General features: G+C 26.1%; 1 protein-coding gene and 2 long non-coding RNA genes across 3 annotated transcripts; 1 reads left to right on the forward strand and 2 right to left on the reverse strand.

Annotated features, from left to right (window-relative positions):
- Window positions 1-1,579: 1,579 nt before the first annotated feature.
- LOC123273559 lies at window positions 1,580-2,423 on the forward strand. The gene is made up of 2 exons (XR_006511326.1): window positions 1,580-2,077; window positions 2,171-2,423. It is a non-coding gene; the product is annotated as an uncharacterized LOC123273559 (long non-coding RNA).
- A 6,494-nt stretch (window positions 2,424-8,917) lies between these two features.
- LOC123273561 lies at window positions 8,918-10,241 on the reverse strand. The gene is made up of 3 exons (XR_006511327.1): window positions 10,168-10,241; window positions 9,656-9,856; window positions 8,918-9,051 (listed from the first exon to the last, which is right to left on the reverse strand). It is a non-coding gene; the product is annotated as an uncharacterized LOC123273561 (long non-coding RNA).
- A 1,041-nt stretch (window positions 10,242-11,282) lies between these two features.
- On the reverse strand, window positions 11,283-11,660 carry LOC123273558 (transcription and mRNA export factor ENY2-like; the record flags this gene model as incomplete). Its single annotated transcript, XM_044741001.1, has 1 exon — window positions 11,283-11,660. A coding segment is annotated over one exon (248 nt), but the record flags the coding sequence as incomplete, so codon positions are not given.
- Window positions 11,661-11,791: the final 131 nt, after the last annotated feature.

Consider the following 11,791-nt stretch of genomic DNA (forward strand, 5'->3'; position numbering starts at 1 on the left):
ACTTGATGTACTTCAGAACGTGTGGCACTTGTGGAGAATGCATGTGTCTGTCCATCCTATGCTGAAAATGTCATGTACGCGATGTGGTTTCTAGAGAAGACTATTTTACTACATACAGTAACCAGGAACACTACCACCCACATTCTCTAATGTGAACTTTGATGTCGGAAATTTCAATGGAATTTACTCTATACTATTAATAATACCATACTAGCTCTATCTCTACTCTATTCTGCTAACTGATATTTAATTTTAATTGATTAGAATATGTGTACGTTAAACATATTTTATTAAACAAGAATTAATTTCATTGATTAAAATATAAAAAAAATTTCAAATCAAGTCTTTACAAAAGTTAAAAAAGAATTTTTATGTTAGTAATTAATATCGTAATTTTTAACTCTCTTATAAGGAGATAATTAAGCGATCATGCGCCATCTGTCGGAATTTTTCGACACTAATTTTTGTCGAAAAATTATCTATGGGAAGATATAGATATATCAGAGAATTTTTTTAAGGAAATTAATTTTCTTAAATGAAAATTAATTACCAAACTTTTGACTCAAATTTCAAACTTCAATTTATATTAAAAGTGAAAATTTATTTAAAACAATTTAAAAAAAAAAACTGCAATCCTCAATTTAAACATTAAAAGCCCTGTCAAAGGTGTCTCTACGAAAACTAACTTGTAATCGTTAAAAAATTGATCCTTAATCAAAACCCTAGCTCTAAAAGAACAACACAAAATCTTGGGAAAAAGTGTTGAGTAAACGGAAATCCGGTGGACGTTGTGTCTGAGGAATAAGAACAAAGCCTCGGAAAGCACGAACAGAGGGTGAGTCTCCTATATCCAGCCAGCAAAGACTCCAAATATGTCCAACGACGTTGTCTGAGATATTTAATATGCCTAGGGTGAGGTTGAATTTCTTGCGACTACGCTTTTACGGTCTACAACTAAACATGCTTCGGGCATAAATATAACACTTCGGAAGCTTCGCAAGTCTCCAGCCATTCCGCTCATCTCTTCCACCCTCCCGCTATCTGGCATCCGCCATCCACTACTTCCACCATACTATTTCTCCACCAACTCCGCTGGGACACACTCCACCAGCAATACACTCGGTAATGAGAAACACACCGAGAAAAGTATACCTATAAAAGAAACTCATAAAAAATCTAAATATGTAAATATAAATATACTTGATAAAATTTATTTAAACAATAATAATCTTAAAAACAAATATCAATTTTTATTTTCAATTGAAATTGTAAATTTATACTTCACGTATCGCATATCTGATGTATGCAAATTAATATGAATATACATATATATAAACTTAACGGAACACGACCTTCTCAAATCGTGCGATCAGTTTAAAAGAGCAGAGGTTGCACCGTATCTAGAGCGCAGCTCATGGATAAAGATCTGTGTCAAATCGAAACGATGGATGTTTTTATTTTTATTTATTTATTATTTATTTCTCACTACGATTTCTTTGTTTCGTTTAATATAAGTATGTAACATTAACATTACACATGTATTTTTTTTTTTTTTAATATTTTTTATTTCTACCTTTTGCCTCTCACTCACTCTCTATTTTAAATTCTCACGTATATTTCACCGAGTTCCCATTTTATTATCGTACATTGCTTATGACTTCTCACTTAACTTCTATTCGCCAGTACAGAGTTAACAACTCATATCAATTTCGTTAGCGCTCGTATTAGTACCATATATACATACTAATAAAAATCCGGCCGTATATGTTACTCGTAAACGGTAATAGAAAGAATTAAAAAAAGGTAAAAAAATGTCAGGCGTCAGCCAAGGACACCACCGAGACGAATAAGTTTCGACAACCTTCGAATTTTTTCTTCCCTTTATACTCACACTCGATACTAAATTTCGCTTTGAAGATTCCATAAGAAACTTTAACTAACTATACATACGGACGCTTTCTCCAGGGAAGATATTACTTCAAATTAATTATTACTTTCGGCATAATCGCCGGTGTAATTTCACAAAGTGATTTATTGCTATCCGAAATCCGAGCGATGATAACATAGTTAATAAGTAGTAATGCATAGCTAATAAGTAGTAAGTAATAGTGATAGTAATTTATTTAAATATTTAAGAGTGCTATTAATCATTTAATAAAATGTCAATTAGCTGGCTGGTGCTGCTTGATGATATGATGTGGAGCGAGAATACATGTACTGTGACCTCGATATATATTAGGCAAATGCGGAAATTGTACCCAAGAACCCGGGTCTGTATGCAAATCTATTGGAACTGTACCGTAATCTCGTTACAGGGCCGTGAACTCGGTGGCATTTCTATTATAATACAAAATCATCTGATCCGTATATAATGTAGGATCTACTCTAGACTTTTTTTTCTTAATAAAAAGTCTTCATTTTTTAGATATTGTTAGTTGATTAAAAATTTTGTTTTTTGTAGAAATTTTTCTATTGTATATTTTTGATTAAAAGTATATTTTTTGTTTCCCGCTATTGATAAAAATTTTTAAGAAAATTAATTTAAATATTTAATCCTATCTTTTTTTTTCCCTAATTATTTTCTTGAGCAAGAAAAAAATTTTTTTTGACACAAGAAATTTCACTTATTCCGACAAAATTAATTCTCTTGCTTTAAAAAATACGTATCTTGATCCAAAAAAATTTATTTAATTCAAGAAAATCTTTTTGTATTGAGAAAATTCAGCCTCTTGCTCCAAAAAATTCAGTTCTTGATAGAAGTAAATTTTCTTGTCTTGAGAAAATTTCTCTTTTGCTCCAAAAAATTAAATATCTCGATAGAAGTAAATTTTAATAATATTTTAATTGATTAACATGTCACATGGGAAGATCAAATATTATTGAATTATTTTTTTTCCATTCAAAATGTATAATTGCACGTTAAAATAATATAAAATCGGTATCAAATATGCAAGAGAAAAATTTTCTCAAGATGAGAAAATTTCTCAGCTGAAGTAGGTGGCGCTGCTTCCCTAAAGTATCTAAAAATCTTGATCAAATATAAAAATTTATTGTATCAAGCATTTATGATAATTTGAATTAAGAAAAAATAAATTCCACCAAGAATAGAATTTCAAGAAAAATTTTTACTTCGGCCAACACAACTTTGGTCTTCTTTCAGGCATCCGAAAATTTTCTTGAGCCAAGAATTTTATTCTTCAGCCAAAAAATTTTTCTTTCTGTGTAATAATCAACTATATTATTTTTAGGTTTGAAAGGGTTGGCGCAACGAGCGAAGAGTGTGCGCTGACACACGAATGCCAAAAGTCTTATTAAAATTATTAAATTAAAAATTGAATTATTTTAAAAATGTAAAGAAATAAATTAAAAATTTAGCTTAAAAAGTTTTCGTCTAAAAATGAAATAATATTTTTAAATAAAAAAAATTCAATTTAAGATTATAAAATTAATTTAACAGCTCAAATATTAATTAAGATATAAAAAGAGTCATAAGTACTCTTCAGTAACTTTTAAAATTTTTCAATAAAAACTTTTAAACAACTTTAATTCCTGAGCCAATATTTTAATAATAATTATTAAAGAGAGCGATTTATTAAAAAAAAATAACAATTTATAACTCATGAAGTAAAATAAGAAATTCGTTCCATTAAAAGTTTAAAAAGAAATTAAAATAAAAAAAATTGACATGGAAAAGATGAAAGAGAAACTAATGAAAAGTTGTGTATGACCTCGAGATCTTTATAATTCAAAAGAATCAAATGTAAATAACCAGTGATCTAAATTCATCGATTCCTTTTTCATGTTATAAGATGAACCATCTGTCTCTCGGTTGATAAAAAAATGTAAATAAATAAATTTATATACTTTAGAAATAATAAAACCACATCCTCTGTACATATGACAAACAGAAATACAAAAATATAAATGCCATACATATAAAATGAAATAAAAAACGTGTATTTATCCTTGTACAAAATAGTTGTGTCACGGTAATCGATCATGTGAGGAGCTTTTGGACAAAGGGAAGATAACTGACAGCCCTTTATTTCTCCTAAACATACACAATTTATAATAAAAAATGTACGAAGTAAATATAAATGGAGAGCAAATTCCCCTTACGATTATCACGGCTGCTCGTTTTATTTAAAACGTCACTAAATTAATTCGGGTCATTACTGACATGTCACGGTTCTTTCTATCAACATCACTTCCATGTCACGGTTTTATTTATTTAAATATTTAAATTTTATCATCGCACCCAAATTTAGTCCATATCTGAAGTTTCGAGTGTGTTCAGCGTATCATCAATCAACACCAAATAAAATACACTTGATGATTTAACAGTCGGTATAAATAATTCCAGTACGTTGACAATAAATGTTTTAAAAGGCAATTGCTCACTCTCCTTTCAAAAAGACCGCGTTAACAAATAGAGTGTGTAATAATGCACTTTATCCCAGCTTTTAATTTAGTATCTTCAATTTTAAGGATTAACATGCATCCGGTTTTTCATTTTTTTATATCCATGACTGCAATTTAGTTAAAGCTGATTTAACATAATATATTCTGAAAATCAATTGCTAGCTATAAGCGAAGATCACAATAAAGAAAATTGATTTTCTGTACTACAGAGGAAAATTGTTGGTGTGGAAGTGATTTCAAAAGTATTAGATAGTCTCGATTTTTATTTTTAAAGTTAAATTGTTTCAGTACAAAAATTCTTCAAGTTTTTTTTGTGATTCAAATTTAAAATTATATCGAAGAAGTTTTTCTTTATTTTCATTTTTTATTTCAAACTTAAGAGTTAAATTTTAATTTAAAAAAATGTATTTATAAATAAATAAATAAGAAATCATTCTTGGTCTAAGAAAATTTTCTTGAGTCAAAAATTTATTATCTTAACTCAAGAAAATCATTTCCTTCAAAATGGAATTCTTGGTTCAAGAGTTTGGCTCTTGAGTCAAGTCAATTTTTGTATCAGTGCACAATAAATATTTATCAATTATTCGTTAAATTTCTTTAGACTCAAATTTTCTTAAAAAAAAAAATTTTTTTTAAACAAAAAAAAAAGAAACCTTGTAATAAAAATCAAATGAATATTATAAGGCCAAAAAAATAGGTTGATATTTAATATTTAACGCGATATTTTTTTTCTGAGCGGAAATAAATGAGAAGATATCACAGTAATATAATATGCACTGTATTCAGTATTGTGTATGTATATAAATATAAATATATAAAATAATAACGAGAAAAGGAATGAATGAGTAGTAAGCAGCCGCTCTCTCGAATCCTTGTCTTACTTTCGAGCGAATGTATGCGCCCGCGCGTCGTATCACTCGACCGGGGCAAACGTTCTTGTAACACATTTTAGAGGACCCAGATATACAATATATACGCGGCTTCTCCATGACCGAAGACATATCCGGGGGACCTCGATCAGATCAACTCTCTTCCTATTACTTTTTTTCTACCATAACATATAATACCTCAAACTCAACCTCTTGCTCGTATCAATGTTCAGCTCGACCTCTGTCTATAATATGCTCCGCGGATGCTGGATATCTATCAACCAACACCTTTTACTATTGTATTAAGCTCTGAGCCACGGGCTACGGATAATTCACCGGTTTAGATTTTAAAAATAATTACAGACTTTCGTTAAAAATTATTTAGCGTACTCTGCTATTATGCACCATCGTAACCCCACAATCTGCAACACAATCCACGATCTCTGTATTTAATAGTAATTTAACAATTACCATTACTTTTGTTTCATAAATATATATTTATTTACATTTACTAATACTGATACTATCGGCATAAGCTACTCGGTCGCAGTAACGCCGCTTATTTATTTTTTTCTCATAAGAAAGACCGAGAGAAAAGAGAGTTCCCTTAAAGTCACGCGGATTTCACTTTTGTCAAGACATACCGATTTCACTAGTTGATTTGCCGTGAAGCAACTAATTGTTAAATATCACATTCTTTCATCGTCTATTTAACTGATTATTAGTTTTTAGATATTTTAATTTATTTATTGCTTTTTAATTATTTTTTAATCGATAAATCTCTTGTTCAAGGAAAATTTAGATAGTTACAGTGAAATTTATTCTTTGGAATTTTATTAACTTAATAGGTTACGCAATTGATTTATTGGTTTCATTTTGTTTGGGTTAATTGATAGTTTCATTCATATTTATTGAAAAAATTTTTTTTAAATACACGTATGAATTTAAATGAAAATGAAGTTAGCCGACATTTCAAAATTTTTAGAAACTTTTTGTTGAAAAAAATTCAATTAAACAATTAAAAGAAAAATTTTCACGTATGAAAAACTTGAAAAATTATAAGTGTAATTTTTTAGAAATATTTTTTAATTGTAATTCAATTAATAAAAAAAATAAAAAATTTTTCGATGTCTGCTAACTTCAGTTTCATGAATTTAAAAGGTACATTTGTATTTTTGGTATAAATTTAAATTTTATAATGAATTAGTTAATTTTTTATCATTGAAATTTGCGGGTTAAAAAATTTAAAAAAAGATTAAAAAATTTTACTAACTTTAATATTGTAAGAAATTATAAATTTCTTCCACAATGATTGTTGAAACTAAATAATTTTTTATCGAATAAAAATTTCATTTCAAAATTTCTAAAATAAACATTTCTTATCCACAAACTAGGTAAATAAATAAAACGGTGATACAACTAAATTTTGTGCTCTACTTTTAAATTAAAAAAACCTTAATCATCTTGAGAGCATTCCGACCTTTTCAAAATACCACCATAAGCTCATCAATCGTTTCTATTCAAGCCAGAAGCCTTGAGTATCAAAAATCGGGACCAAAAATAGAACGAATTCTTTAATACCAAAAACCTAATTTCTCTGATCTAAAAAAAAATTCTTTGAAGTCAAGACAAAGAAATTTCCTTTCAATTATTGACTGTCACACCAACGAACGTTATATTGAGTTTAAAAATAACTACCGAGGGTTCTTTTTATATCCCACCCCCTGTCGAGCATTCAATAAGAGTCATTCAATTAATCAAAATAAAAATCTATTAATATAAATGGACATGGTGTAGATTGTAAATTATTTGAAACTTTCACTAAAAATAAATAAAATTACTAACCATCAACAATATAGATTTTTATTTTACCGCCGACGGATAAGAAAGAAACTGAGCACGTCTTTTAGCGAATTTCAAATTAATAAAAGCCTAATTACAATCCTAAGCATTAAAAAATAATTGCTGATACTAATATCAATTTTTTTGAAGAAAAAAAAAATTTTTAAATGACAATTTAATTTAAAAAAAAATATATTGGTCATGCCATCAATAAACTGTTGTGTACTATTAATAATTATTCAACTTACTTAATATTTAAACTGGTGGGAGCAATTACGCAAAGTGGATTATTACGTTATGTTTAGTTTGGTCGACCTCGTAATAAACTCATGTTCAATGTAAATTTAAAAAAATCCAAACACTAAACAGTCAAATAAAATAAAACAAATTGACTCAATATTTGCCCTAATAATCAATTAAATATTTCTTATTTACTTTTACAAAATATGATTGCTCAGTAGTTAGTTCATCGAAGGATAAATAATTACTGGAATTTAATAACATAATTAAGACGTCTAATTTGGCAGGAATAACCATTCTTACTAATTCAATTCAATTACAATCGCTCAGACGTTTAAATTATTTATTATTCGAAGCCCGACACTAATGTAATAATATATTTAATATTATATTACGTACTCGGTCTACTATAGATGTTACTTCGACTGAGTGTAATTGTGTAACAACGGTTTGAATAAATTATTTAAAAATTTTTTTTTATTTCAGGAAACTTCCCGGCTAATTGTAAATAAATGAAGTTTTTTTTTTAAATTATATTTTGAAATCAATTCAAGTAATATTAAAGGAATTGAATGGTCTGGATAAATAGTTGATTGAATAAATAGCAATGATAGCAATACATTATGACATTTATCATGGCTTGTATTATGTAAATATAGATAGAGTAACTTGTTTGGTTAGTTGGTTGTAAGAAAAAATAATGAAATACATTATTCACGCTGAGATTGAACGTCACTTCCGCGTGTTTATTATAATAGAGGATTTTAACTAAAAGTTTGTTGTGAAGGTTACGAAAAGTTTTTTTGCCAAGCTCCTTGAGAATTTAAATATTTACTTTTATTTAGAATTGGTAGTAAAAAAATTTAAAGGTTTTATAGAAAAATTATGAGTAATTTTTGTTGGGAATTCAGCGAATGATTTATAAACTTTTTTTTTTAATTGAACTTTAAAATTATTTAGGTCAAAAATGAGTAAAATATAAATTTTATCAAAAATTACTGAACACATAGTTATAAAATTTTTTTTTTAATTGTTTAATAAAATAATCATTTTTTATTTGATAATTATAAATTTTTTTTTCAAAAAAATTCTCTTGTGAATAAATAAAAATTTTCAAATAATGAAAAGTTAATTTGAGAATTATTTATGACATTAAAGTTAGCAGTCACTTAACAATTTTTTAATTTTATTTATTAAAAAAATTGCATTTTTAATTTCTAAAAATTTCTACATGTCAATTTTTTAAAGTTTTTAAAGTTAGCAGTCACTTATAAATTTTTTAATTTTATTTATTAAAAAAATTAGTTCCAAACAATTATTTTTTAAAAATTGCATCTTAATTTTTTAAAATTTCTACGTGTCAATTTTTTTTTATAATTTTTTTTGCCACATTTTATTTATTATAAAATTTAAAAAATTATTAAATATCTGCTAAATTAATTTTCATGAATTATTTCCGATAAATAAAAGTAAATAATTTAAATAGATAGATAGAAGATTAAGGAGATCAATAATGAACAAAAATATTGTTAAAGAACGTGTCCATTATAAATCTTCACGTTCCTATAACAAACAAACCAAAAGCAAGCTATTAAAAAATGGATTTTTAAAATAAATTGACTCACCGGAACATAGACAGCCAATTTAATGTGTAATAAAAAATTTTGACGAAGGTTATCTGAAACAAATTAAAAAAATAACTGAAGTATATTAAATAATAAAGTAACGCACGCTCTATTTTGAGAACGACCTTCTTCAAAAGTCATACGTTCGTTGAAGATAACGTATTACACGTGTAAATTTTTCATTATTATTTATTTATTCAGTTTTCAGCTCTATCAATTCACCATTTTTTGCTCAATAGTTTATTTAAATAAATTAAGTGGAGCAATTGGTGGGCCCACGTGCAAACAACTATCCTTTAATAATTTTATTATTTAATCTCAAGTCCTACCTGCTGAATAAATAAATACCAATATCGCTAAAAATTATTATCAATCAATCAATTATGTACATTTGTAAAATTTTTTTGATCCAATTTGGAGATCCTGGTAAATTATCAGTTTATGTTGACAACTCCGTTTTGTAAAAAATAAATGGAGGTTATAATGATAATTTTGACTGATGATTTTTAAAACGTTGATAAATAATTGAAATCAACAAAACAATTGAATTATAATTGTGATCAAGGTTATTTAGCAAAAAAAAATAAGAATGTGAAGTTAAAAAAAAATAAGTAAATATAAATTTTTAAGGTTACAGTTAAGTGATTGTTTACTTACCACTGAAAATAAAATTAAGGAAGATAGTTAAATTGTTTTTAATAACACTAATAAATAAAACAAACTATTGAAAAACTTGCACTGATTATCCCTGACATTTCAACTTTTTTTTTGTTTAATAAATTTTAGAACCCGGTCATTGTAAGAACATCTGCTTGCTTTTAAACGACGGTACTCATTGGAGACACAAGATGGCGACACCTACAGAGCAATTTTTTTTTTTAATTAGTTGAAACATTCTTAAATAAATAATTTTTTAATTTGGAAATGAAGATAAAATTAATTTTTAGAAATTAAATCAATAAAATTAACAATTTAATTTTAAATAAAAAATTTATCATAATTTAAGAAAACTGCATGTAAATTAAATTCAAATTTAGATTTTGCGACTCGAAGAAAATTTTATTTTATTGATGATTATTATTTATTAACTTAGTATATTATTTATTGCTACTTTATATTTAATTTTATAAAAATATTAAAAGATTTTAAGAAAAAATTAATTAACTTACTTTAAAAATTACTGAATAAGAATAAGCTTTTTGCGCAGTTTCAAAGTTGATACATCATCAAACGTCGACAGCAGAGAAATACTTCACGGAGCAAAGCACCTCTAGCGACTACTGCGCATGACACTGAATACGCGGTAAATTCAAAATATTTTTATTTCACTTAAAAAAATAAATTCGATTTTATTGAAATAAAATATTTGTAAAAATTTAAATATATAATTATGAAATTAAAGTTACCAGTCACTAGAGAATTTTTTAATTTTTTTTAACAAACAAATTTGTTCAAAAAAATTACTTTTAAATAATTGCATTTTTTATTTTTTAAAATTTCAATTTTTTTTCCTAATTTTTTTTACCGTAATTTATTAAAAAAAAAAATTCTAAAAATTATTAAATATCTGCTAAATTTATTTTCATTTTATTATTACTAAAATTGTAAAAAGAAAGAAACATAAAAAAAAATAAACATCAAAATTCATGGCACTGAAGTTGACGGACATTATTAAAAATTTATTTAGAATTTTATAGTAATTAAATTATTCTTAAAAAGTTCTACATGTGAAAATTAATAAAAATTATGAGTGAAAATTTTTAGAAGAATTTTTTTATTGCAATTGATTTGTTAAAAAACATTTTTAAAATTGACAGCTGACGACTAACTTCAGTATTATCGAAATTCAGGTACATATAAAATAATTGACTTCTAATATTTTAATACTTTAATAATAAATAAAATATCTGAGTAACAATTAAAAACATCACAAGTCAAAGTGCAAAATACACGGCTTTTAAATATTTTAATTTATTACCGAACGAATTAAAATATTTTGCCGGAACGACCAAATTACTGAAAATAAGTCTAATTTGATGGATAAAGCAATGTGACTTATGATTTTTCTCTAAACTACTATTATAAATTAATTATATATGTAAACTAGCTTTCTTGATTTGTATTTTAATTTATACCAGTCCTATGAACAGATGTTATGCATCTCTATAGGACAGATATGTCATTTATTATATTATATTATATATTGATTATCTGTAATAATTCATTACTGAAATTGAAAAAATTTATTTACAGTAATATACAGTTACAAAAAAATTTATAAATGAATTGTTGACAGAAAATAAATTTATTGAATGTACTTAATTTGTAATACGTGAAAAAGAGTCAATAAAAATGATAGCAAAGAATTTGCCTTAAAAAAAAAATAAAATTTTCATTAATTAGATATAAAATACTTAAATCTTCAACTTTTCTTCTTGTGCCATCAACTGGCTTTTTATTTTTTGCAATAACTCTTTTTTAACAGAATCAGGTACAAGAGTGCGGGCTCTGCTGGTGACAGTTGACAGCATACTGTCATAGGTGATATCACGTCCTTTCTCTTTAATCAATTCCTTACAAATTATTTTAACTTGGTCACGCCATCCGCATTCAACAAGTCGTCGTCTCAGGAGCTCTTTCAAGCTGTCAAAAATAGAAACCGCTGATTAGTTTATTGTTATAATTTAATTATTTTTCCAAATAATAACTTAAAAATTAACTTACATCTGGGGAATTTTTGGATAATATTCAACAAATAATTCATTATAAAAAAAGACTTAAGATTTTAAAATT

This window comes from Cotesia glomerata, unplaced genomic scaffold (genome assembly GCF_020080835.1).
Source record: "Cotesia glomerata isolate CgM1 unplaced genomic scaffold, MPM_Cglom_v2.3 scaffold_109, whole genome shotgun sequence".
NCBI classification, from domain to species: Eukaryota; Metazoa; Arthropoda; class Insecta; order Hymenoptera; family Braconidae; genus Cotesia; species Cotesia glomerata.